At 55.4% G+C, this 27,516-nt stretch overlaps 1 protein-coding gene across 2 annotated transcripts; it reads left to right on the forward strand.

Annotated features, from left to right (window-relative positions):
* The first annotated feature begins 1,215 nt into the window (after window positions 1–1,215).
* Window positions 1,216–12,527, forward strand: POFUT2 (protein O-fucosyltransferase 2). Of its 2 annotated transcripts, XM_080656285.1 has the most exons (10): window positions 1,216–1,349; window positions 1,757–1,881; window positions 3,524–3,774; window positions 6,174–6,318; window positions 7,112–7,222; window positions 8,168–8,234; window positions 8,410–8,535; window positions 9,757–9,937; window positions 10,163–10,286; window positions 11,222–12,527. In XM_080656285.1, exons 3-10 carry the CDS (start codon window positions 3,588–3,590, stop codon window positions 11,373–11,375), a joined length of 1,095 nt encoding a protein of 364 aa, XP_080512411.1. In that variant the 5' UTR covers window positions 1,216–1,349; window positions 1,757–1,881; window positions 3,524–3,587; the 3' UTR covers window positions 11,376–12,527. The 2 variants fall into 2 exon arrangements, with proteins under 2 accessions (XP_080512411.1, XP_080512410.1); XM_080656284.1 differs by lacking the exons at window positions 1,216–1,349; window positions 1,757–1,881 and adding an exon at window positions 1,927–2,093.
* Window positions 12,528–27,516: the final 14,989 nt, after the last annotated feature.

Below are 27,516 nucleotides of genomic sequence, written 5' to 3' on the forward strand. Positions count from 1 at the left end.
CCTGCTGGGGGAGTTGCAACTCAGCTACAATGTATTTGGCTGTGGAGAATCTGGATAAAGGACCCTCCACCCCTTTCTGGGTTCTCATGGGCTGGATCTAAACGTACCCCCCTTCCCGCCCCCCTGGAGGCCCATCCTCTGTAGTTTTGGGGACTCCTCTGGAAGAATTTGCATTCCTGGCCAGATACAGAGGCCCAGAGCAAAGATTGCAAGGGTCCTGTGGAGTCATTACCGGCTTGAGGTCTCCTTTTGAATCAGCAGAGGTCCCTGCACTTCATTCCAAGGAGGGACATCACCCACCCACCCCCATCTGTTTGCGGTTCTGTTGATGCTATCATCTGAGAGGGCTGAGCTGAGTCCTTGAAACCAGCTCTCCAAACATAAACAAACAGCCTGTTTAATGAAACAAAGTATGCACTCTGACATTTTCCCGTTGATCTCAGATTCTCAGCCCATCCTCCGCTGTGCCCCACCCAACCCCCATCCCCACCTCCAGCTTTCTGACTGCTGATCAGGTCTCCCTAGGGATGCCCTTTCTCCCTCCTCCTCTGCCCCACCCCTAGCGCCACCTCCAGGTCGACTGGAAAGTGTTTGTGAATGTGGCTGCAACCTAGGGACAGCTGAGCAGCTGGAGCAATGGGCTCCCCTGGGAACAAGGTCTGCTCCCCTCTCTGAAGAGGACCCCCCCCCATACACACACACCCCAGCTCTGCAGGCGTTTGTCCTACCCTCCTTTCCTGTACTCTGCTTCAGACACAGCTGTCCCTACTGTGGAATTCCAGCTTCCAAAAGAATCTCTGTCTCTCTTCAGAGACTCCTGGGCTCAGTTTTTCCCATGTCTCTCCCACCCCAAGGTTGGGGTCCGGGTGCCCAGCACAGGAACTTCTGAGACCAGTGGGGATAGATGAGACCCCAGAGCCCATCACCGGCTTTCACAGGTGTGGCCCCACAACTCACAGACCACACCTGCCTGGACCCCAGGCCAAATGGGTGGTGTTCCTGCTGCTCCTCTTTGGGGGAACTGGGCCAGACTGGGGAGAAGTAGACGGAGTTGCCAGGGCAGGAAAGACACAGGCCCAGGTCTGAGACCCCCCAGCTCCCTCGGCTAGTCTGGAGGTTCCTCCTTCTTCCCCAGCCCAGGGCCTTCGGAAGGGCTCTTCTGCCCTCTGGTGGCCAAGTGGCTGCTGCTGCTGGAGTCGCTTGAGAGCAAGCGTTTCTGCACACCCAGTTAATACAAGTAAACCTTAACCGTCAGACTGTGGTGCAGAGGAGGAAGCTTCCAGTTATTGGTATCAAGATTTCTTTTTTCTTTTTTCTCTTAATGAAAGACGCGTGAGACCTCTCCTCTGGTAAGGATCACACTCCAGGGGTCTATTAGCAGAGGCGGGAGAGAAGAGGGGAGAAGGGGGAGGCACCCCTCCCTGGCGTGACGAACTGGAGGTGGGGGTACCCGGCGTGGAGAGCCCTGAGCCTTTCTCCGGGAGGTGTTCCCGGAAGAAACCGGTGGAAGGGCCGCAGAAGGCTCCTCGCCTCTAGGGGAAGTCACCATGCGGGGCCCAGGGTGTGGAGCAAGGCCAGGCACCTGCCAGCAAGGCCCGAGCGCTGCCTACGCTCCGCCTCCCGGGCCAGCGAGGACGCAGAGCTGAGTCCTAGATCCCCGCAGCCCGCAGACACCACATTCGCGCTCCTGAAGCGCGGCCCCGTCCCGTCCCGCGCTGTCCCCCGATTTCCCGCGCTGACCCCCGCTGTCCCCCAGCCCAAAGCCCGGAACTCCGCCGCGGGACCCCGCTGCCCCGCGCGTAGGACCCTGGAGACGCCCGGACTCGGAAGGACGCACCACGCACGTGAGGGGCGGGGCGCGCGGCGTTGCCGTGGTTACAGGTGAGGCGCCCCGCGGGGATTAGCGGGCGGGTGCTTCCTGGGCGGGACTTGGCCGCCGGAAGTGCGTGGCCGTCCGAGGCCATGGCGGCGCTTGGCGTCGTGTACATGCTGCTCGGGGCAGCGACCTGCCCGTTCGCCCGGGCCTTGGGCGAGGAGTTTTGGCTCAGCCAGTCGCCGGCCAGCCTCCTGTCGGACACGGCGACCTTCAGACGGTAAACGCGTGGCCGGGCTGTCGGCGTGGCTCCCTGGTGGGGGGCGAGGGTCTGATGGGCTGGCGGGCCCGGGCCGGGGAGGGGACGCGAGCCAGGGTGGCCCGAGGTGGATGCGACCCCGGAGACACCTGGAGGGTTGCCTGTGGGTCAGCGTGGAGGGCAGGCGCGGGACCCTGTGAGATGATGCGGGCTCCTGCCCGAGTTTCCTGGAGCCCCAGAATCGGAGGTTCGAATGGGACGGTTCTTGAGAAAGCGCAGCTTTGTTTATGTGCACGGGGTCTTTCAGTCTCCATCCAGATGCTGATGTTCACATCTCAGGCCTGAAAAATAAGGGTCAGTGCAGGTCATCTTCGTACAAAATAGACCTGTGCTGGGTGAGAGGTGCAGAGATGGCAGATGGGCCAGGCCCTGGATTACGCACAGTCCATCTGTAGTAACGGTACATGTGGGAAAAAGGGAGGATGAGGATGAGTAACTGTTGCCGTAGACGCCCAGGACCCGGGCCTGGGTCTTTGTAGCAGATGGGGTTGCTTTGGACAGGGCAGCGGTTCTCAACGTGTGTCCAGGGACCCCTGGACTTACCATTTCTGCAGTAATACCAGAGTGGTGGTATTTGCCTTTTCCACTCTCTTTCTGCCTGAGTTTACCCATGTAAAGGTGAATGTGGCTGCAACCTAGGGACAGCTGAGCGGCAGGAGCAATGGGCTCCCCTGGGAACAAGGTTTACTCCCCTCTCTAAAGAGGACCCCCTCCCCCCCCCAACACACACACACCCCCCAGCTCTGCAGGTGTTTGTCCTACCCTCCTTTCCTGGTTTACCTCGTGTTTTTTCCCCCGAGACCACCTGTGATAGCACAACACATTGAATGCAGCAGCAGATAGGAGAATCCAGCTATCACCAGATGGAAAAATTTACAAACATTGCCACTCTTCTCACCAATTATTTTTGTTTTGAAAAACACGTACTTTTTATTGAAAAAGGTTAATATGTAATGGATTTATTACTTTGAAGTGAATTGATACATGCTTTTTAACGTTCTTACATTAACTTTTAATGCAGGAATTATTTATAGATCCAACGCACATGAACAACAGCCTTTTGGGGTCCTCGGTAATTATTAAGAGTGTAAAATGGGCTGTAGGCTAAAAAGTTGGAAAACCACGGGAGGACTGATTCTCGGGTTCTGGTCACCGAGGCTGCTGGACTTAGTTGTCAGTTATTGCCAGTTTGTTAAACAAGTGGTGCTCCTACTGTGGGCTCTGTCAGTCTTCGGTCAGATGGAAGTGGGTGGGCAGCTGCCTCCACCTCACAGACGAGAAGTTATTGAAAGCCCCAGGGTGGATGATCACCTGTGGATCTCTGGTGCCTCGGGGTTTTCTGTCCAGAGACCTCCACCCTGAAGTACCGCTGTCCTGCTCCCCGCTGCCAGGTATCTTCTGTATGATGTCAACCCCCCGGAGGGTTTCAACCTCCGCAGGGATGTCTACATTCGCATGGCCTCCCTCCTGAAGATCCTGATGAAGTCTGAGGAGTGGGTGATGGTGCTGCCCCCTTGGGGCCGCCTCTACCACTGGCAGAGCCCCGACATTCACCAGGTCCGGATTCCCTGGTCCGACTTTTTTGATCTTGAAAGTCTCAATAAAAACATCCCCGTCATGGAATACGAGGACTTCATTGCAGGTGAGGCGGTGGTTGTGGTGTGGACGGCAGGCCAGGCCCGCGGGCTGTCTCATTGGGCTTGTTGTTGTATGTAGCCTTTGCTCTGTGGAGGGGCCCTGTGTCCTTCCGTTTCCCACACTACCAGTGACCTTGGTTCTGCCTTAATTTTTCTAGGGAAGTAGATCTGAAGTGTTATGAGCTCTGTGCCTCCTCGCCTCTGACAGCCTGGGAGTCAGGGAAGTGCAGTTAGAAAGCCGCTGCCACGGAGGCCGGGGCTGTCCTAGCTCCTCTCAGCTCCGTGCAGAAGAGGCCATTTTACCAAAACACCACGTGTGTGTGGCGCTGACCTTGTGATGTCCACCGCAGTGCTGGTGAAACTCGTGACGAGGCGTCATTTATTTAGTCCTGCTTGAAGATTTTCTTAGAGTAAAGGTATTTAGCGCTTACTGTTGCTTTGTTTAGAAGACATAAACCTATCAAATCAGTGATCTGTCTTTTCTGCTTCCCTAGAGAGGCCTGGGAGAGCCAGTCACACTCTTTAAGCCACTGATACACTGTAGCATTAATGATGAGTCACGGGCTTGAAGCTGCTGATACTTGTAACAGTTATTGGTGGGCGATACTCTGTGACGTTGCTTGATTTCCTACTCTGCAGGGATCTGGACAGCTTAGAATCGGGGCTCACACTGAGGATGATGGCTTGCACATCTTCATTTTTCAAGTTCTATGAACGCTGCAGGCCTGGAACGACATAGTGTCTTCTCAGAAGAGGCAAACTCTGAGACTGTACAAAGCATTCTTGGAACTCTCTCTCCCCCAGCCCAAGATGGGAGATGTAGCAGGGTGCTTAGTCCGACTTGACTTAGCCTGGTTCTGAACCCGGGTTACAGAGCTTCCCAGAGAACCTGCCCTTCACCTTCCTGCAGGGTGGGGTGTGGGTTTCCTGACAGACAGGCCCAGGGACGGGTCTGGGCCTTAGCCATTTGAATTGTGTTTAGTGACTGGAATCTGCAGGTGTGTGGGGACAGGAGATAGGAGTCCTTCCTGCTGCTGTCCAGGCCCCACCCCTGGACCTGGAGCCACCAGGGGGAGGGAAGATGGAGTGCCCTGGGTGAGGCGCTTGGAGGCAGGCAAAACGGCTTTGCCTCCACCCTATCCGAAGAGCTGACTCTGCTCAGCTGTTTCCTCCCCTACAAAAGGGGCAGACATGGGGGCCATCCTAGGATGGAGTTCTGGGGGGCGTGCAGCAGAGCACCTGGCCACATACCAGCCTCTCGGCATCGCATCATGGTCCCTCGCTGTGAGAGGAGCCCTTGGAGCTCAGCTCCAGGTGCCCCGCCATGCAGGTGTCAGTGCCCTAGTGAGACAACGTGGACAAGACACCAGACTGTCACTTGCTGTGGCTCTCTTGTGACTGGCTCATCCATTCCATCTTCGAACAAATCTTTGACCACCACAGATGTGGCAGACACATCCTAGGTGTAGGTGGGAGCAGTGGGTAGGGACACAGGCCCCTGCTCTTCTGGAGCTCCTGTGGGGAATGGGGAGCAGAAAATAAAGAATATAATGAAGCTGCCTGGGCCGGGTGGCTTGGTGGTTGGAGCATTATCCTGTGTACCAAAAGGTTGTGGGTTCAATTCCTGGTCAGTGCACATACCTAGGTTGTACCCATTCGGGGTGGGGCAGGCCATGAACGGGTGGCAACTGATCGATGTGTCTCACATTGATTCTCTCCCTCCCCTGGACCCCTCTCCCTCTTTCTAAAATGAATAAAAACATATCCTCAGGTGAGGATTTTTAAGAAAGAATATAAATAAGCCGTTGAAACCTGCAATGTTTGAGATAGTGAAGTGGGCATGGAGAAAAGGAATGCTGGGAGGATCCACAGTGTTGGAAGGGCAGGTGGCCAAGGCCCTGAAAGGCATCCGAGGGATGTAGTTTGAATGGCCTCACAGGGGTCATGAGCAAGCCCCGGGCGGTGGTCCAGATGGGGATGACTATTCAGAGGTCCCTGGGAGGGAGACGCTGATGACCGGAGGCACAGTGGGGAGGCCAGTCCCGGGGGAGCCCGGGAGAGGAGGATGAAGGAGTGAGTGGGGCTGTGGTCGGCATGAGGCCAGCCCTACCTCAGGGAGGTGGGAGTACAGGGATACAGAGAAGAGGGTGGAGGCAAGCCCAGGTGGGTAAGAGGCCAGGGTGATGAGGCCTGGACAGCTCAACCTCCCCCAGGCCAACCCACGCACCCCTCCAGGGACCCTGTGCCCCGATGTCACTTGTTCTGCAAAAGCCCCACTTTGAAGCTGCCTTCAGTCCTTGGAAAGAAGGGGTCCTGAAGTGATAATCCTCTCTGTCGGTGGCAGCCCGCTCCAGGCCACGACGTGTTTCGGCGGCAATTTACTGTCAGTTCTTGTCTCTTCCAGAGAACGGTGGGCCCTTCATTGACCAGATTTATGTCCTGCAAAGTTACGCAGAAGGGTGGAAAGAGGGCCCCTGGGAGGAGAAGGTTGACGAGCGGCCCTGCCTCGATCCGCCGCTGTACTCGCAGGACAAGCACGAGTACTACAGGTACGAAGGGCGGGCTTCACTGCCTGTGGCGGCTGAGGTCACCCCAGCATCGGAGCGCAGTGGACCATGTGGCCACACTCCCCGCGTGCAGCCAGCCTCCTGGTCCCCATCCACAGGCGCCTCAGGTCACCTGGATACCGGGTGTTTACCTTTCCCCACGTTGTTGATGGCGTTTGAGCCAGGTCCTGGGAAGGGTCTTGTCACCCCAATCCTAAGGGGCCATCAGAAGACCTCCCTGTGGAAGGGCCGTCACCTCAGCAGCGCTCGGCCCCCGGCGGTGCCCAGCCTGAGTGACACGGAAGCTCTAGAGGAGTGTTGTAGGGACTGGAACCGGGTCTTGTCACCCCAATCCTAAGGGGCCATCAGAAGACCTCCCTGTGGAAGGGCCGTCACCTCAGCAGCGCTCGGCCCCCGGCGGTGCCCAGCCTGAGTGACACGGAAGCTCTAGAGGAGTGTTGTAGGGACTGGAACCGTCAGCGCTGGCACCCGGCCTGGGCAGCGTCATTATGAGTTCAGAAGTAAATACCTCAGTTCCATCAGGTTCCCTCCCGCGGGCCCTGCTCTCCCGGCCTGTACGCCCCGATTCCTGGAAAGAGCTCTAGTTCTCACCAAGTCAGAGAAGCTTATGGTTTCTCTAGAATTCTCACTACGTCACTACCTCTAACCTGACCAATGAGCTTTCACTGCGAGTTCCTGGGTTTATCGAGGTCCAGGAGTGCGCGTGCACCCAGATGTACTTACTGCCTGTGGGAAACAGACTGAACTGAGGGGTCCTATGGCTCTTCTTTTCCAGGGGATGGTTTTGGGGTTATGAAGAAACAAGGGGGTTAAACGTTTCCTGTCTGTCTGTTCAAGGATCGGCTTCTATCATTGCACCTGTGCTTTTGGAAAACACGTCAGCACGGTAGGTGCCTGCACCATCCACTCAGCATGGGTCAGTGAATGAGGGTGTGTGTATGCATGTTCATGTGTGAATGTGTGCATGCGTGTGATGGCGTGCATGTGTGCACATGTGTGAGCACGTGAATGTAAGTGTATGTGCATGTGAATGAGCACACATGAATGGATGTGTGTGCACATGTGTGAGCGCCTGTGAAGGTAAATGTATGTACATGGGTGAATGAGCACATATGAGTGTGTGCATGTGGGTGCATGTGCATGTGTGTGTGCACATGTGAATGTGTGACGGTGTGCATGTGTGCGCATGTGAAGGTAAATGTATGTACATGGGTGAATGAGCACATATGAGTGTGCGCATGTGGGTGCATGTGCATGTGTGTGTGCATGTGTGAATGTGTATGTGCACTGTGTCCTGGTGGCATTGGAATGCCTCTGGCTGTGACCTGTGTGGGGTTGCTGGAAAGTTAGATCTTGCCCCTGCCCCCACACTCCGCAGCAAGGCAGGACGGCCATGGGATCCAGGAGGAGGCTTTGTGTCCTTGGGGAAGGGCCCCAGAGCGGCTCAGCGGCACCCACACCTGGGGCTCTGCTGCGGTGCAGTCTGGTCCCCACGGGGCACTCCTTGGAGCCACCGCTCTTTTGAACGGCATGGTGGGGTTCCCACTGCTGGTCACACCATTCTTGCGTTGTTAGTCACAGCGGGCTTGGTCACCCCGGTGCATTCGCTAGGGCAGGCGAGACTCCTGGACGCCTAGAACCGCTCAGAAATGAACCCTCTCGGGACCACGGTGTTAGAGGAGCAGCAGTACGTGCCCACGTGCACCCTAGTGCCTCTCAGAACTCGTCCCGGTGCCTCCTGGCCCTGGGCCCCCCTCGGAGGCTGCCCTGTGGAGCACGTGTCGATAAACATTTTTAAAGTGAAGCTTTCTTTCCTGTTGTTTAAAAACAGGTCCGTGATGTTAGACAGAGCAGAGAACCTCCTTCACGATCACTACGGGGGAAAGGAGTACTGGGACGTGAGTGCTGCCTGCGGGCCTTGCTGCATGTTCTCTGTTGTTTTAATTCGTTCAGTTATTGAACATCTGAGACTGTGGGGGTCAGGGTGCAGGGTGGGTTGTGGTAGGGGCTGAGCTGGGCACCCGCCTGGGGACCGATGGGCGGAGCACTCAGCTGTCCTGTCTGCACCCCCAGACGCGGCGGAGCATGGTGTTTGCCAAGCACCTGCGTGCCGTGGGCGATGACTTCAGAAGTAAATATCTCAATTCCACCAACAAGGCCGACAGGATCCCCGAGGAGGAGGACTGGACCAAGATGAAGGTAGTTTCTATCTCTCTCTAATTAGAGGAATGTAAATCATCTCTTGAGATGCGTAATGACAAACCCCTTAATTTACAGCAGGGGGGTGACATGATGGTCACCTTTAGTGTCACCCCCTTAGTGCAATCCTCGCTCATTACTGTAATGACCGTGGGTGCTGGTCATCAGGAGACCCCCACCCCCGTATACCCCCCCTCCACACACACACACACACACACACACGTGTGCTTGGTCCTGGTGCAAACCTAGGGAAATCGCTGGGACAGTTTCTCTTCGGTGAAATGGATGGGAAATTACTGCAGGTTCCGGGAGCTCAGACGGTTGCTGTTAGAGTGAAATCAGGTCACAGATATGTGAGCAGACAGGAAACGATGACCGGTTACGTTCAGTGGTTTCTTCTTTATAACACGAGAGCCATAAAGGAAAAATAGCACAATCCGTCCACCCACACAAGCACCACTGACGCTTTTGGTCCAGCATCATCCCTTTACACGTTTTCTTTTCTGGGAGGTTGGGTTTTCCTGTAACTTAATTTTAAGAAATGTTATGTTGTGTTTTCACATTGACATAGTTTTTAAGCATTTTCAGTATAATGTAGTTGTTTGATTGACCTTTCCCCGTGGTTTTTAAGAGCAAACTATTTCATAGACAGGAACACCATTTCACCTGCTTATTCCCTTACGGGACATGTGGCTATCTTAGAGTGAAATGGCCTAGGTATGTGGGTAGTCTTTACTGGAAAAATACAATGTTAGTGGAAGGCTTTTATTTTAAAAATTTTTTTAAATGTTTTTATTGATTTTAGAGAGAGAGGATAAATAGGAACATCCATCTGCTGCCGGCTGCCTCCTGCCTCCTGCACACCCCCTACTGGGGATCAAGCCCGCAACCAGGGCATGTGCCCTGACTGGGAATCATCGGTGAACTGTTGGTTCACGGGTCAACACTCAACCGCTGAGCCACACCAACCTGTCGCAAGGTTTTTATTTTCAATTAATTTGTATGTTTCATTTACCTTTTTTTTTGCACTGAGATCAGAGGGTACAGTAATTAGTCACTCCACGGCCTTAGGAAACGTCCTGTCCGCCTGAGAGTCCCTCAGACAGGCACACGGTGCAGGAAGCTGAGTGTGGACCGCTGTCCCCTCCGCCTCTCCTGAGTGGCAGCGCCTGGATGCTGACCCAGTTCCCAGGCCCGCCCCAGCATGTCCCGCCTCTGCAGGTGGAGCTGGGCTCCTCGCTGGGGGGCCCCTACCTCGCCGTGCACCTGAGGAGGAAGGATTTCATCTGGGGCCACCGGGAGGACGTGCCCAGCCTGGAAGGAGCCGTGAAGAAGATACGCAGCCTCATGAAGACCCACGGGCTGGACAAAGTGTTTGTGGCCACAGACGCCGTGAGAAAGGGTAGGCAGCCCTGGCTCTGTCGTCCTTCTCGCCCCCGTTGTGTCTGGGCAGACCCGCATGCATACTGACCCTGGGCTGTGCTGCTGGGAGGGCGACCTGAATTTTGTGGTTTTGTCCTCTTCGCCCCTCTGCGAGCTCCTGGAGCATTAACGTGTCACAGAGTGTGTGTGTAACCCCAATGGCAGCTCGGATCCCCATTCAACGGCGGCTCCTTTCAATTTGCAGAATATGAGGAGCTGAAGAAGCTGTTACCCGAGATGGTGAGGTTTGAGCCCACATGGGAGGAGTTGGAGCTCTTCAAAGACGGAGGCGTGGCCATCATCGACCAGTGGGTCTGCGCACATGCCAGGTGCGTGAGTCACCAGGTCCACAGTCAAAAGAGACAGAGTTCTGCGTGCAGTGGGCCACTGCCCAGCCCCCTGTCCCACCGTGAAGTCCCTATTACCGAGCACCCCTAGGCTGCTGCAGGTATTCGTCTCCTTCCCGGGGCCCGTGATGTGCTGGGGTGATGGCTTCCCCGCCCTCCCCTCTAGCTGCAGGAGGGTGAGTGTGGGCAGCGAGGGCCCAGCTTCGTCCCAGACCTGCCCTGCCTGCCTGCCAGGAACAGCCCCCGCCTGGGACTGTCCTCTGGGAGGCGCCCGCGCAGGTGGGTCCTGGGCTCCCTGTGGATTCCTCGAAGGACTCCGTGCCTGCTGGCACTGGGGGTGGCCAGAAAGAACATTTGGAGTAAAATGGAAGATAACGGTGGAGGAGCTTATTGTCCTTCTGTGCCAGGATTCTCACACTCCCGGGTGGAGGCACGTGTTTGGTTTTGATGGTTCAGCATGTGCATCGGCCCTTGTGTGTGCCAGGCGCTCCCCCGGGTGAGGGCCCTTTTCCTCCGCTGAGCCGGGGGTTGGGGAGCAGGCTCAGCCCCAATGGCGGGGATGGCGGTGGGCTGGGGCTGAGAGACAGCCTGCAGCTCAGCCTCCACCCCGGTTCTGAGTGAGAGCCTGACAGCTCTGTCCCCTCGGCCCCCAGAGTTCTGTGGAGATTGTAGGTTAGTGCTGCGAGGCCGGCCTCCCATAGGCCCAAACCTGGCGGACGTTTGCAGGCAGACCTCTGGTGCGATTGTGCCTGGACTGTCATCCTGGGGCTGGCGGCTGCAGGCGGTTCCTTCCCACCGCCCTGGCCGTGGTGATGGCCTCGGGCCTGGGCCTCAGGCTGGGCAGGTGTCTGGGGGGTTGACCTTGCGACTGGTGAGTTCCGTGCACGACTCTGGTGACCCCTGCTGTTGCTTTGCAGGTTCTTCATCGGCACTTCTGTCTCCACGTTCTCTTTTCGGATTCATGAGGAGAGAGAGATCCTGGGGTTGGACCCCAAGACTACATACAACCGATTCTGTGGAGACTGGGAGAGAACGTGCGAGCAGCCCACGCACTGGAAGGTCGTGTACTGAGCTGGCACTCGGAGGCCCGTGCCCTGCACCCATTGTACCCGTGGTGGACTCGGGGCTTCCCCTGATGTCACATGTCACTGTGGTGTTGCTCCTGCCCTTGGCTAGTGGTTAGACAGACAAACGTCATGTCTCGGGGTCTCAGGCCCAGAGGAGGCCACACACGCATGCACAGCCATGGCCACGTGAGTACAGCAGACGCTGTGCTGCGCCTGAGCTGTCCCCGTTCCTGTATCTCTTCTAGCTTTCGCTGCCCATGCAAAGGCACTGCCACTGGGGGCTCTGGTGGTCTTTTCTTCAGGATCTGAAGCCACGTGTCAGCCACAGCAGGGCCTGCGGCGTGCTTTCCTCAGCCGCCTGTGGGCAGGCTTCCCCAGGGAGTCGGTAGGCACGTGTGCGAGCAGCTCCCATCTTGGGGGCCGCAGAGCTGGCCGGGCCCTGGGGCTCGGTGTGATCTGAGTCTGTGGGTCAGTCATTGTAACTCACTGTTGCCCCAAAGCACAGTCTTAGTTCCGCCCTTCGCCCTGAGCGAAACGTCCTGTGCGTTGGAGGGAGGTGAATGGCTGCCTGCAGAGCGGGTGGGAGGGGCCTGTGACTGGTCGCTCTCCTCTCAGTCAGTGCAGGGAAGTTGCACGCAGGTCTTCAGTGACTTGTCCTGTGCACGAACGTCCTCACCCCACACCCAGCTGCTGTCTCTGCATCTGTGATTGTCACTCAGCACCCCAACCTGTGTGGCGGGAGGGGCCTAGCAGGCCAGCTGTCCTCGGCTGTCCTCTTCCAGGGGCCCTTTCTGAGGCCTCGGAACTGCTATCCAGGGAGGTGGGGTTGGGGGGATCCCCTGAGCATGTGGGTCGGCTATGGAGCACTGCCAGGGGGCCCGCCCTGTCCCCTCTGTAACTGGGAACCCTGACTTCAGGGACACCTGGGTGAACGGCCATGGGCACGAGCGTGGGCACATGGCCCTTCTGCTGAGCCGGCAGCCAGGACATGGGGTCGAGGCCCACGGCCGCCGTTCTCCGTCTCCTTTCCCGGCTTCGGAAATCTGTGAACATGCAGGGCCCATGGTGTCACTGTGCAGGCTGAAGTGATGATATATTTATTCTATTCCATTTGTACATTCACATGTTAATAAAATAAATGTTCTAGAAAGTGGAATCCTAGAAATGGTGCCTTATCCACTCTGGAGTATCCTTTAGGCTGAGAGCTGTACGAAGCAGTGTGGGCCGTGGTCACTTCTTTTTAAGGGAAAATAGTGCTTTGTTGTTGTGGGTGTGCAGTCACCGTGCAGTGCTGCGGCAGGGGGTGCGCCAGCGGGACTGTGTGAGCCATGTGCGGAGGGCGCCTGCCTCCTGTCCATGGTGCCACCTGCTGCCCAGCTCGTGAGAGAAACCTCCACTGTTGGAGCAACTGAGAACGTCGGCCTCAAGCCTGCGGAGGCAGCAGCATTGTCCTGGGTCTGCATCCTGGTGGAAAGAGCAGTGAGAAATCCCACGTTAGAGGGTGGGAGACACTTCGGGAAAATGGTGGGAGGGGAGCTCAGGGCCCAGGGCTGAGTCCCCTGAGGACCTGGCACATGGCCTCACTCCATGGCCCAGCACACTGGCCAATGTGGTTACCCACCTGGCATCAAATCCTGGGGACCAGCAGGCAGCTTCGCTGGTGTGAGGTGGCACGTCATGGCCCTGGCCAAGGCCCAGGAGGAGCAGTCGGTGCCACGGGACGGGGCCATCAGGGCGCGCAGGCACGGCTCCCCCGGGGCAGGACTGCTGTGGGTGACTTGACCTGTGACGTGGCACCTTATGGCATCGGCCTGCCCAGCTCTGAAAGCCCAGCCGGCCTCCAGGGCCTGTCCCAGCAGGCGATCTTCCCTGGAGGGGCGGGAAGGAAGCTGTCCTTTATTAATAGCGACAGTGTTCGCTTCCTGTGGCTGCAGCCTCTGCCAGGCGGTCTGGCTGCGAGGCCCTGCTGTTGGGAAGTGTTTGGAGTGGGAGGGGGTCCTCCATGCAGGACAGCCAGACGATGGGCTGTCGGGGGACAAACCTTACCGTCTTGACCTTGAGCCAGAGGGACCTCCAAGGGAGTCCCATACTGGGATCCACGGGGTCATGGTGGGAGCTCTCCTCTCCCAGGCGGAGGCCACTGGGCCCTGGGCACCTGCCACGCTGCGTGAAGTTTCTGATGGACAGGCCTGGGGACACGGGCCGGCCCCCCTCTTTCTCGCCTGGGACACGGGCCCGCCCCGCTCTCTCTCGCCTGGGACACGGGCCCGCCCCGCTCTCTCTCACCTGGGATACGGGCCCGCCCCGCTCTCTCTCACCTGGGACACGGGCCCGCCCCGCTCTCTCTCACCTGGGACACGGGCCCGCCCCGCTCTCTCTCGCCTGGGACACGGGCCGGCCCCGCTCTCTCGCCTGGGACACGGGCCCGCCCCGCTCTCTCTCACCTGGGACACGGGCCGGCCCCGCTCTCTCGCCTGGGACACGGGCCCGCCCCCCTCTCTCTCTCGCCTGGGACACGGACCGGCCCCGCGCGCTCGCGCCTGGGACACGGGCCGGCCCCGCTCTCTCGCACCTGGGCCTTGATGTCACACCAGTGGATTCACCACGAGGTGGGTGGGACTCCTGCTGTGACCACAGGGCCCTCTGGGCTCGCTGGGGCTTCAGCCCTGAGTAGAGCTGTCATTTCAGATGGGAGCCTTGGCCCAGAGGGACGGCTGATTAGGGCTGTACAGCCCCTCCCAGTGGGTTGCCGTCTGTCAGTGTCAGCCCCTTTCTCTTCCTCCAAACAAGGGAGCCCCCAGGAGCCCCTCATTGCCATGCAGACAGACGGCCTTGGGCCTGTCCGGCGGCACTGTCTCCCTTGCTCATACTGCGCCTTGTCCTCTATCCTGGGCGGGGAGGTGGGAACCACAGCCAGACCCGAACCCGGGCTCTGCAGCCTGAGGGTGACCGAGGCCCCTCTCGAGGAGCAGAGTTTGGGCCACACGTGGAGGCGCATGGGAGAAACCAAAGATGGGGCAGAGGAGGGCCCCCCACCCAAAAGGAGGGGACAAAGGGTCCCCGGAGAGGGCTGTGCAGTGCCTGGCTGTTGGCATCGGGCCTGCGGATTCAGTAACCCGGTTTCCTCGTCCCGGGGGTGCGCGGCCTGCAGTCACAGCGCGCTGCTGGCTCCCAGGCCATCTGTTCCCGCGGCCGCCTCATCGCTCCTCGCGGCCACATTAGCTGACTAATGAAGGCTGATCCTGCAAGAAATGGCCCGTGGCACATTAAATCTCTCATTTCGATTAAGAGGCCTTTTTAAGACAAACCAGGGCCGCTGTGTCCCTCACGGCTGGGCCCTGGGCAGCCAGGTTGCCTTTGTGCCTAGGGGACAAGTACGCGAACACCGCAGTGCTGTGCCCTATTGCGCCCCTGACAGCCTCGGCCCGTCGCTGGGAGGAGGCGATGAGTCCCACGCGTCCGGCAGGCAGTAGAGCAGGCATCACATCACCTCACTGAGCCCGCTGGTGGCCGGCACAGGCTGGACCAGGGTCCAGGGATTGAGTGCCCCCCCCCCCCCCCCCCCCCGCCTACTGCCCTCCTGGCCCTCAGCTACAGGGACCAACAAGTACAGGAGCGAGGCAGCGACAGCAATGTGACACAAAATCAGAGAAGGACCAGGAAGCCTCCGGAGACAGTGGTTTGTAGAACAAGTGACGTTTCGCTGCCAGGACGAGAGGGGAGTGGAAGGACATCCCAGTGAGGAGGTGGCCGTCTGTGGGGGACGGGCCGTGCCCGGAGAGGAGGGCCCTGGGGAGGACGGCCAGGCCGTTGGTGGCCGGCTGTGAGCACGCGGCTGGGCTGGAAAGGCCAGGCATGGGGGGAGCCGTCCAAGGCAGCTGCCCACACCTGAGGTGCCCACTGAGCAGTCCTGGGGACCCTGGGACACAGGCTGAACCCAGAGGGTTCAGGGGAACCCCAGAGACTGGTCATCGCAGAGAAGTGTGGGTCACGGAAGCCGCAGGAGCCTGGCACCTCTGATCCCTGCAGGCCAAGCCCTGGCTTTCCTGGGGCAGGAGCAGGAGCCAGCCAGGGCCTGGGCAGGCAGGGGTCAGAGCCGAAGCCCCGAGTCAAGGCGTCCTGGTGTGAGCCAGGTCCCCAGAAGGGATAGGAATGTGAGTTCTGGGGGCCTCGCTCTGGGTGGAAGGGCAAAGGGAAGAAAAAGCCCCCTTCCCAGAGTTTCTGACCATGAGCCATCCTCCTGCCCCCTGGGAACAAGCGTTTAAAGCCCCTGCATGCATGCGGTCTCACACACACACACACACACACACACACACACACACACACACACTGTATTCCCAGTGCCTTGGGCTCTGGCAGATGCACACACAGACCCTCTGGAGGAACGCACCCCCCATGCTCCAAGAATCCCTGCTCGGGGAGCCCGAATCCACACCACAGGGTCACACCAGGAGGCTGTGCGCACGGCAGAAACATCTCAGGCAGAACCACACTCTGCAGATAACTAGAATAATCCGATCAGAATAGAACGTAACCTGATTGACATGTTTACAGAAATGAAGGAGGGTATTGAAGTATGACAAAGGACAAAGAAACCATCGAAAATAAAATACAACTTCCAGAAATAATAAAAAAAATGATTGACATTAGAAATGCAAGAGTTAAGTAGCTGATTCCACGCTAAAAACCCACTGTGAGTGGAATGATAACCGAGAGGAGGTGACCCAGCAAGGAGCCCGGGCACCAGAGAGAAACCGAAGGCAACACGAAGGGATGGAGGCGAGAGGATGCACAGGTCTCACTTCCGTTGCTCGGATGTTCTAGGAGGGACCAGGGGTGCAGGGCAGGACCTGGGGAAGGAGGTGTGAGCCAGGGGGATTTTCCAGACATCGATCCTGGTGTTCAGAGGCCCAAGGAAGTCCCGCAGCTCCAACAACTAGAGATCCAGAGAGTGACCAGGAAACTGCAGGAACATAAAGACAGAGGAGGCCTGTGAGTCCCTGGGACTCAAGAGCCAGCAATTTCCCGATGTTCCACTGAAGCGCAACCACAGGCCCACAGCTGGAGTCCCACAGCAGCAGGGGCGGGGACACGGGAGCCACCCATCAAACCTTGAGACAATACTGCCAGCCCGGACTTCTGTTACCAGCAAAACTCTCTCTCAAGAATCAGAGCAGGGTACAGATTTTTCCAGGCAAAGGAAAACCGTAAGCAGACCTCTGCTTACTAAAGACAGGAAATAATCTCAAAAATGTAAAAAGAAAAACAGAGACGAAGAAAACATAAACACGAGTGAAAATAACAATGATGTCGACTTTGTGGGTGGAAATAACCAGCTGGGATCAGCTGTGGGCAGTGGTCCTGGAGGCCAGGGCGGGTGCAAGCAGAGATAAAAGTCTTAAGGACCACAGAACATTAGAGAAGAATCAAGAGATTGAATGACTTTAGACCCTTTAAGGGAAATAGATTAAAGATTTAGATTCCTCCAAATGATACCAATAGAATCTAACTCTTGAAAAACCAAGATGGCAGCATAAGGTATACACCTGTACATGCTGCCTCTCACAACCACACCAAAACTACAACTAAAAGACAAAACGTCTATCACCCAGAACCACAGGAAAGCTGGCTGAGTAGAAGTTCTACAACTAGAAGGGAAGAGACAAGAGCATGGAGACTGTGTAGGAGGTGCAGAGCCGCGGAAAAGCAGAGGTACGGAGGCTGGCAACTGGGTGCGCTGTTTTTTTCAATCCGAAGGGAGACACAGCTCCCAACTGCTCTGAACTCCAGTTTCCAGCGAGACTCTGGGGACCCAGACTCCTACGGGGAGAAGCTGGACTGTCTGCCATTGTGTCGGAAAGTGAGGGTGGCTTTCTTGCAGAGGTGCGCGCAGGAATCATTGTTTACTGCGCTGGGGCGCAGGACGCGGGGACGCAGAAACGCAGAGACGCAGAGATTGCAGACTGGCAGCCATCGCTGTTTGCCACGCCCTAGTGATTCCCTGAGACCCCGCCCCACCCAATTTACAAACCCACCCAAACTGTGCGCAGCGGCTTTTGCATATGAATGGCCTGCCCTATAGCAGCTTAACCTAACAAACTGCAGCTGGGTCAGCTCCAAAACTTCCAAACCCCAAGCAAAGAGGAGAAATCTGCAGATCTTGCTGTAGCTCCTGTTGGGTGGCCTCAGATAGTAGCTGACCTGCACCTCCTTGGAGATCCAGGAGCCAGTGTACCTAGTGGTCAGTGTGAGACGACACCAAATTTCAACTCCTCACATCCATAAGTGACACACTCAAGAGGCAGACTCAGTGAGCACCAAAGCCCCACTGAAGCAAGTCCTTCCCCATAAGGGTGTCTCCAGTACAGCAGTTCTTCCATTATAGACACAGAGGGTCCTCACAGCCAATTGGCCTGGAGGTCAATTCCTCCCAGTGTACCAACAGCAATCAAGGCTTAACTACAATAAGACTGTGCACTCAGCCCACAAAGGGATGCACCAAGAATCAAACCAAAGATCTGAAATATGAGGAAGCAAAAAACACCCAACCAGAAAAACAAAAAGAAAAAAGAATAAAAAAATATGAAGATAGTGTAAGGAGCCTCTGGGACAACTTCAAGCGTACCAACATCTGAATTATGGGGGTGCCAGAAGAAGAAGAGAGAGCAAAATATTGAAAACCTATTAGAAGAAATAATGACAGAAAACTTTCCCTACCTGGTGAAAGAAATAGACTTAGAAGTCCTGGAAGCGCAGAGAACCCCAAACAAGAGGAATCCAAAGAGGACCACACCAAGACACATCATAATTAAAATGCCAAGAGCAAAAGACAAAGAGAGAATCTTGAAAGCAGCAAGAGAAAAAGTTAGTTACCTACAAGGGAGCACCCATACGACTGTCAGCTGATTTCTCAACAAACTATGCAGGCCAGAGGGAGTGGCAAGAAATATTCAAAGTGATGAACAGCAAGAACCTACAACCAAGATTACCCAGTAAAGCTATCATTTAGAATTGAAGGTCAGATAAAGAGCTTCACAGATAAGAAAAAGCTAAAGGAGTTTATCACCACCAAACCAGGATTATATGAAATGCTGAAGGGTATTCTTTAAGAAGAGGAAGAAGAAGAAAAAGGTAAAGATAAAAATTATGAACAACAAAGTGACAACAAATACATATCTATCAACAAGTGAATCTAAAAATCAAGTCAATAGCCGAAACCGGTTTGGCTCAGTGGATAGAGCGTCGGCCTGCGGACTGAAGGGTCCCGGGTTCGATTCCGGTCAAGGGCATGTACCTTGGCTGCGGGCACATCCCCAGTGGGAGGTGTGCAGGAGGCAGCTGATCGATGTTTCTCTCTCATCGATGTTTCTAGCTTTCTATCCCTCTCCCTTCCTCTCTGTAAAAATATCAATAAAATATATTTAAAAAAAAAATAAAAAAATAAAAATCAAGTCAATAAGAAATCTGATGAACAGAATAAACTGGTGAATATAATAGAATCAGGGGCATAGAAAGGGAGTGGACTGACAATTCTTGGGGGGAAGGGGGTGTGAGGGGTTCAGGAAGAGATTGGACAAAAATCTTACACCTATGGATGAGGACAGTGGCGGGGGGTAAGGGCATGGGGTCAGGGCAGGGGGAATCGGGTGGAGGGGAGCTATGGGGGGAATAAAGAGGAACAACTGTAATAATCTGAACAATAAAGATTTATTTAAAAAAAAAAAAGAATCTAACTCTCCAAGTAGTTTGAAGGGCAGTCAATGAGAAAAAAAGGAAGAAAAAAAAAATAAAGAGTAAACCAAATCAAAAGAAGGCAAAAAAGAAGAAAAAAACACGGAAAAAGGACAAAGGGGCAAACACAATATAGAAACGTGTAGGAAAACCCAAATAGATCAGATCCCAAATGTGAGCAGACAAAACTTCCCTTTAGAAGACATGGTTAGCTGATTTCCTAGAGGAGAGTTAGGTGCTGGTGGAGGGACTGACAGCCAGGCTGGGGGGGCGGGGGGAGCACAGCCTGTCCTGCGTGGGAGACCCGCCTTGGTCTCAGGCCCCTCTGTTGATTGAGCCGGCCCAGCATGGGGATGGCCGGTTTCAGAAGAGGGGTTCCTCCGGGTCCCTGCGCTGAGGGTGGAACCTGGTGTTCTAAGCAGCACGGGGTCTGTAGGTCAGAAGTCCTTGTCATGATGTCCCTGTGGCTCTCCCATCTTCCAGGCCAACGAGGACTCATGGGCCCCCCTGTGTCGCCTCTCCACGTCCCCTCCTGCCTCTGGGTTCAGGGACCCATGTGATTCCACGGGGCCCACCCCAAGACCCCAGGTCAGGACAGCCTCCTATTTGAGGTCAGGTGCTTAGTGACCTAATGACCCCTGCTCTGTCCCTTTTGCTGTGTAGGTAACACATTCACAGGCACCTCCCCCTGGGCCACCGATCTCGGCCTGGATGCTGCTGGCCACACTTGGGAACTCAGTTGACGGGGTCCCTGTCGGTCCCCAGAGGGACAGAGCTGGCCCATTGCCCAGCGTCAGGTTCTCACCCAGAAGGGAGGTCACGGGCCTTCGCCTACAGGGGCAGTGACACCAGGTGGGGTTTGGGCCCTAAATACATAGGAAAGCATTTCCAAGCATAGGTCCCTCCTTCTGTCATCAAACGTCACTCTCCTCAGAGGCACCTGCTCTCGGCGCCCCAGGTGCCGGGCACTGCGGTGAGCACTGCCCTCCCGCCCTCTCGTCTCCGTCTCTGCTCCGGAGCCCGTGCATAGGAACACAGGAAGTGGCTCCGACACCTGCCTGCCAGTGACTGTAGGTGGTTTTCTGGTGTCCCTCCCAGCTCCCCGAGGAAGAGACTAGCGCTGGATGCACTGGACTGGGCTCGGGGACCCCCGCTCCTGCACAATGGGGCTGCGGGAGTCTCTAAGCCTGGATTCCAAATCTCCGGGTTGTCATGGCAATGAGAATGCATGTAAAGCGCTGCCTGGGGTGCCAGGAGCTTACAAAAGAGCTCAGTAAACGCTAGCATGCGGGTGTTATTACCACAAATAATAAATCGTCTGACATCGCACTTTTAACAAGTCAGCGCTGGTAAAAAGAAAAGTCATGCTAACTAGTGAGCAGGTCACAATAGGTGATGTTTGTTCCGCTCAACGGCACACGGATCGGCTTCTGTCTTTAAGATCCGCAGCTCATCTGCGGGGGGGGGGGGGGGGGGGGGTGGAGAGGGAGCGTTTACTCTACAAACGTCTGGATGGCCTAAGAGTCGTGATTCTTTTTAAAAAATATATATTTTTATTGACTTCAGAGAGGAAGGGAGAGGGAGAGAGAGAGAGAAACATCAATGATGAGTGAGAATCACTGATCGGCTGCCTCCTGCACTCCTCACACTTGGGATCAAGCCCGCAACCCGGGCATGTGCCCTGACTGGGAATCGAACTGTGACCTCCTGGTTCATAGGTTGACGCTCAACCTCTGAGCCACGTCGGCTGGGCTGTCCTGATCTTTTTGGACCAACTTGAACACAACCCCTTGGCAAATAGCACTTAGGATTATTATTGTCAGTTTTGCTAATAGGCAGCGAACGTTATGCAGACGTGGGTGTGTGGACCCAGCAGCGCTGCTGGCAGGGACTTACTCAGGAAAGCATCTTGCTGGAAACGAAGCTTAAGCATGTCCGTGGCAGCGAGATGACCTGAAAGGGAGGTCTGGCTGCCTGTGTGAGGAGAGAGAGGTATGTGGTGAGTTACGGTAACTTACCGTCCCTCTCTCACATAAGCAAGTGGGCAACATGGAAAACGCAATAAAATGATGAGGATCAGACAAGCGTTTGACTTGAAGTAAAGTGAAAAGGGAACATGTCAGGACAGTATGAACCGTCTGTACAGCGTGCATCCGTGTGTGTAGCCTGGGGTCAAAACTCGAAGACGGTGCCTTTGGGTGGAAATGAGCTGTTTTTAGCTTGTCTTCAGTATTTCTGGTTTCAAGAAGCATAAATAACGCTTTCCCATGGTTCCATTGTCATTTATGGTGATGCATCCGGGAGAGACTCCTCAGCACAGAGCGGCCTGGACCTCCCACACAACTGAAAGCCTCAGGCAGTCCGAGGCACGAGGACTCGCCAGGACCCTGACCCTGACCCTGACCCCTGCCACCCCTCAGGTTCCTCCGTACAGATCTGTGGGGCACAGGCGCCCCTCCCCGCCCGCAGCCCCCAGGACCCCCTCCCGCCCACGCTGCGCAGAGGAGAGAAAGGCAAATAGGAGGAAGGAGAAACGCTGCCACCTGCAGCGTCCCACAATTAACTGGGGCCCCAGAGAGAAATTACTGGGGCTGCTGCCATCCTGTCCGCCCGCCCCATTACCCCCACCATTAGGACTCGCTGCACCTCCAAAGTCCCTTAAATAACAGATCTCCCCCGCCCCCCCCTCCCCGCCCGCCACGACGAATCCACCTCCAGGGCCCCTGAGCGCTGCAACGCATTTTCTCTGTTCACGTCCCCAGAGCTCCTGCGTCCTGCCAGTCCTCTCCCCGGTTTGTGCTATTATAAAGCGTAGACGTACAGATAGGTTACAGTCCGATGGGACATGGTTATAATTTTACTTTATAGACTGTTATGTCCTTTAAAGAAACTGAGGTAAGAAAACAGCGCGTGAACGCGGCTCCCATGTGGTGAGCCTCCTGTGTCTCCCCCCCCACCCCCTCCCCTCTTCCCTGGAAGGTGTCACAGCGGGGCCTGGACCTTCCCAGAGGCCTGCGGCTGGTGGGTCTGGGAACAGGAGCCTGGGAAATGGCCTGTGTCCTCAGGACAGCATCCCTGCTGGCAGGATGCGGAGGTGTCCTGGCCCAGCTAGGGGTGGCGGCGGAGACACAGCAATGGGGCAGGAAACGGGGCCTGTGGCTGCTCCAGACACATGACTGATTTAAGAGCAAATTGCCCGCAGTATTTTGACCTTTGGGGCACAAAGCAATTCTGCTGTTCTTCCGACACAGGCAGGTCTAGTCGCTTAGCCGTGCCTGCAGCAGAGACCCAGCCACCACCACGTTTCCCCTCAGTTTCGTTGTGGGGAGAGGGGGGCGGCTGAGGTAAGCACAGCAACCTGGGGGGACGGTAATGCATTTTGAAACGCAGCCTGGTCCCTTTCATCGTCACGGGCCAGGGCACCCGCTTTGTCTCCAGGAATCGGCTTTGTCCGCGTGGTGTCTCCAGTTTGCACAAGGCAGGTAATCCTGAAGAGCTTACCGCCCCTCGCTGCACCCGGCACAGGTGATGGGAGCCGATAGGCCAGCACGCCCCCACCGGCAGCCGAGCACAGATGGAACGGGAGTGGCGGGCTGGCAGCCTGCTTGGCAGTGCCAATCTTCAATCCACAGCCGGCCTCTCTGACGAGAATAGTGAAGGATAAAGCAACCACTGCTCCAGCAAGGCGCATCTCTGCTTTCCCCTGCAGTGACCGGGCGTGAGCCGTCCGTGAGGGAAGCTCTAGCATAAATGAAGGCACGGCGAGAATGGGCTTTTATGAAAAGTAAACCGAGTGCCACGAACCCCCACCTCCCTGGTCACCGGGTGCCCACCATAAGCCGATTAGTTCTAGGCAAAAGCAGAAACACAAACACGGGTTTGAAGGTCACCCTTCTCTGAGTTTGCTTACAGCCTGTTGTGCTCCACTGCTCAGATCATTTGCTGAGAAGAAACAGGTTTGTTCTCCCCCAAAGGAGGCCTTGGGGAGTGGACTCGGGACTCACAGCAGGACGCCCCACCGACCCTGACTGGGGCAGCCCAGGGAGGGTCCAGGGCCGGCGACGACCAGTGGCCTGTGGGTGCCCCAAGGGCCTGCACGAGCCTGGGACAGGGGTCCAGGGCCATGGGCTTGGTGGAAAGGCCACACGGGACGCTCGAGTTGGGGTGAGCGAAGGCCCTGGGGCACTGGGGGAGGCTCAGCGCTGCACTGGGGAGGGGCTCACAGGGCTGTTTCGGTTTTGCTATTAATCTCTGGACGATTTCTGAACCTCTATTGACTCATACACTTTTATAGCTTATGACGCAATCTTTTGATTATAGGTTTTTACAGTGATTGCTGGCCTACAGTGAATATTAAAGATTTAAAATAAACCTCTCATTTCTTCTTTGCATGTACGCACTTGTGACTCTGTGGACCTTGCTCCAGCATCCCCATGCACCCAGGCCCCATGTCCCCCTTCGTCACCATGAACCTCATAATCCTCCTTCTCCCCCACCCCAAGCCCAGTGCCCTTGCACCCCACATGCCCTTTGAGTCTTCCAAACCCTTTCTCTGCTACCCGTGCCCCCACCCCAAAGCACAGCAAACCCAGAGCCTCCTCCTCAGATTCTGTCGTGTCGTGTCACCTGGCACCTGAGTGGCAGACTCAGCCGACGCATAAAGGGGTCCCTTCCATGAAAGACCCTCTCAGGAAGTGAGTGATGGCAATGGGAAGACCTGCTTGATGTTTCCCTTATTTGTTTTTATTTGGAAAGTTTACACTTTACAGCATTATAATTTTTTCCTGTGTGCATATCCCTGCTTTTGTGTTAAAAAAAAAAAATCCCATGAGCACTTAGCGTACTATAAAAATGGTGTTTTAAAGGCCTATGCTCAAACTTTTAAAATTCCTTATGGGAAGTTTTGAACACATGAAAGTGGAGAGAGCAGTGCCATGCACTCCCACGCGCCTGCTCCAGTGACTCTCTACAGTTGGCCAAGATCATTGCATCCAGACCTTTTCTCCTCCATTTGTCAGGGTCTTGCTTTTTGCTCTTAGGGGAGTCCCAGAGACGTCACATCATCCGCACGGCTCCGGTGCCTGCGTCTAACAGCGCCCGGGGGCCGGGGGGGGAGGGGGGGACACAGTCACTGTGCACCCTCGTAGCCAGATGGCAGCATGTCTGCTGCCGCATCGGAATATTTGGGTTGTGGTTTCATTTCCTTTATCTTTCTCCCCTCCTTTTCCATCAGGCCTTCTGGTTGTAAATGTATTCTCTCAGCTCACTTACTGTGCTGTTTCATAGTCTGCTTGGTTCTCTTGTTTCATTCTTAGCATGTGAGGTTCATTTTAAATTCTTAGGCTAGCTATTCTAAAATATCAGAATATATTCTGATGCATTCTCTAATTCAAAATTACCATTTTTTCAATTTTTTAAAAATATTCTTTATTGATTTTTTACAGAGAGGAAGAGAGAGGGATAAAGAGTTAGAAACATTGATGAGAGAGAAACATCGATCAGCTGCCTCCTGCACACCCCGCACTGGGGATGTGCCCGCCACCAAGGTCCATGCCCTTGACCGGAATCGAACCTGAGACCTTTCAGTCTGCAGGCTGACGCTCTATTCACTGAGCCAAATTGGTTAAGGCACCATTTTTTCATTAAAAAAAAAAATGTTTTTATTGATTTCAGAGAGGAATAGAGAGGGAGAAATATCAATCATCTACCTGCTGCCTCCTGCATGCCCCCTACTGGGGATTAAGCCCACAACCCAGGCATGTGCCCTGACTGGGAATCGAACCCTGACCTCCTGGTTCATAGGTTAACACTCAACCACTGAGTCACACCAGCCAGCCCCATATTATCATTTCAAATGTCTTGTTTCTTCTTATGAGGTCATGTCCCTGGGGTTTTGGCTCCTTGCTTAGGTGGTGTGTAGGGGAAGGTGAGACCTCAGTGCCCAGGGAGCCGAGAGGGAGGAGGGATGGCTGAGTCACTCCTCGTCCTCCATGTTCAGTGTCACCTCTGCTGCTGCAGGAGGAGACTCATCCACCTGTCCCGGGGGCCATATCAGGCAGGGGAAGCAACAGCCAGAGGTTGACTAGCCCCCGGACGTGGCCCTGCACCTGCACAGGGCCTGGGCTGCACCCCGCATTTGCTTGGAGGACACTGCACCCAGTGGGTGCTGACACCTGCTTAGCCCCAACCCCCACCTGTGCATATGCCTGAGGGCATAAGGAGGTTGTCAGTGTTAGGGATAGGAAGATGCAGCATACACTTTATCTATATATATAAAAGCCTAATATGCAAATTGTCTCCTCAGGAGTTCAAGCAGGAGACCGGGAGTTCAATTGCTTGCTGTGATGTATGCTGACCACCAGGGGGCGGCACGGTATGAAGGAAGACCCTGGCCGGTAGCTGGAAGGCCCTGATCGGCTCTGATTGCCAGCCAGGCCTAGGGACCCTAGCTGTGCACAAATTTTGTGCACCAGGCCTCTAGTCCTATATAATAAAAGCCTAATATGCTAAGTGTCCAGTCGTCCAGTTGGCCGTTCTACCAATCAAAGTGTAATATGCTAATGATATGCTAAGGCCACTCAACCACTCACTATGATGTGTACTGACCACCAGGGGGCAGATGATCCAACTGGTAGATTAGCTTGCTGCTGGGATCTGGCCAATCGGGACTGAGCGAGACAGGCTGGACATGCCCTGGAGCCCTCTCACGGTCCCTTCCTGGCTGGCCAACCTCCTGCATCCCACCCTGGCCCTGGTTGTGCACCAGTGGGGTCCCTCAGCCTGGCCTGCACCCTCTCTCAATCGGGACCCCACGGGGGATGTTGGAGAGCCAGTTTTGGATCATCAGCGGAACGACTGGTCGCTATGACGTGCACTGACCACCAGGGGGGCAGACACTCAATTCAGGAGCTGCCCCCTGGTGGTCAGTGCACTCCCACAAGGGGAGGGCCGCTCAGCCAGAAGCTGGGCTCACAGCTGGCAAGCGCAGCAGCGGTGGTGGGAGCCTCTCCCACCTCCGTGGCAGCATTAAGGATATCTGACTGACGGCTTAGCGGGCCTAAGCCATCAGTCATCCCCTGAGGGCACCAAGACTGAGAGAGGGCGCAGGCCCAGCTGAGGGACCCCCCCCCCGGGTGCACAAATTTTGTGCACTGGGCCTCTAGTAAATAATAAAAGACATCACACACTGTCGTGGATCCCAGAGCCCCTGCGTCTCCCGGAGGCTGTCATTCTGTTGGGCGCTGGCTCCTCAGCAGTACAGAGTGGAATCTGAGGGGCCGTGTGGCCCTCACATTGGCACACGTTTCACCGGTCAGGTGCCGGGGAAGTCCAGGGCTCTTTTGCTTACGTGATAGTTTTTAGATGTTGCAAAAAGTCATCAAGTTTTTGGGCCATTCGTTCCCTATGTCACCAGGGCATTTTAAATGTAATCTGTTTTCTGCTTCACCTTCTTAAGTCACAATCAGGCCCTGCGTGGGTGTGTGGGCGGGTCAAGACTGGTTCCCAGATACTGATGTGTAGAGGTGTTCTCTCTTTTCCGCGTCCAGCACGGAAAAGAACAGGTCCGGTTTCTGAGTGGAGGAGCTGGGGATTAAGAAATAAAATAAAGAAAGAGACCAGATAGAAAGATAGAAACAAAGCTGGGAGCCAGGTGGGACGCCATCCTCTCTGATGGAGAGGCAGGGACCCCGGAGCCCACGCAGCACATTTATTTTATACCCCCAAATACCAGGAAGTATCACCAAAACTTAGGGTCAAAGGAGCTTATTTGCATTCTTGAGTAGGCCCTAGCATTCCTGGTGCTTGCCTGGATTTACATACCAAAGCCTGCTCCCCCGCACCTGGACAAAGGTAAAAAGTCAGTACTGATAACGCCCCCCACCTTCTTGGGGAGGGCGTAACCGAGACGCAGCTCTGCCAGTCACCTCGGGCTCAGCTGACAACAATTTAAAGAAATGCCCATGTGCCTTCCCAGGCAGCCCTCTACACTGATGTGAGAGGCGGACGGGAGGGGTGCCCAGCATTGTGTGGCTGTGCACGGTGAGGGCACAGCTGGCAGGAAAATGCAGCAGAGTGAGTGGGCGTGATGAGTTCTGAGCGTTCCCTCATTGCCTGGGTTGTTCATATAATTGTGTTTATATAACGGGATTTTAAACAATGGCTGTGTCCCACTACTGCTCCCGAATTCCTGGAACTTCAGCCTCCGCGCCCACACTGGACAGAGCCCCAAGCCGCCAGCTCTCTCGGCTGCTCCATCTGTCTTTACTAAATAATTTACTGATGATAATTATTAAATAATCAAAATTTAATGCTTCGTTTTGCATTTTAAATCTAAAGAATTTAATGATTGATCACACAATTGCTCTTTCAGCCTCCAAATCTTCCCACCCTGCCCTGCCTTTCTTCTCCCCTGA

The sequence above is a fragment of the Plecotus auritus genome (genome assembly GCF_963455305.1).
Source record: "Plecotus auritus genome assembly, chromosome: 2".
In the NCBI taxonomy this organism is placed as follows: Eukaryota; Metazoa; Chordata; class Mammalia; order Chiroptera; family Vespertilionidae; genus Plecotus; species Plecotus auritus.

Excerpts from the sequence above, each read along its gene's own strand:
- POFUT2 (XM_080656284.1), top strand. The coding sequence starts at position 1,963 with ATGGCGGCGCTTGGCGTCGTGTACATGCTGCTCGGGGCAGCGACCTGC. Across the intron at positions 2,094-3,523 it reads GACACGGCGACCTTCAGACG|GTATCTTCTGTATGATGTCA; the intron begins GTAAACGCGTGG and ends CCCCGCTGCCAG. Across the intron at positions 8,536-9,756 it reads AGGACTGGACCAAGATGAAG|GTGGAGCTGGGCTCCTCGCT; the intron begins GTAGTTTCTATC and ends CCGCCTCTGCAG.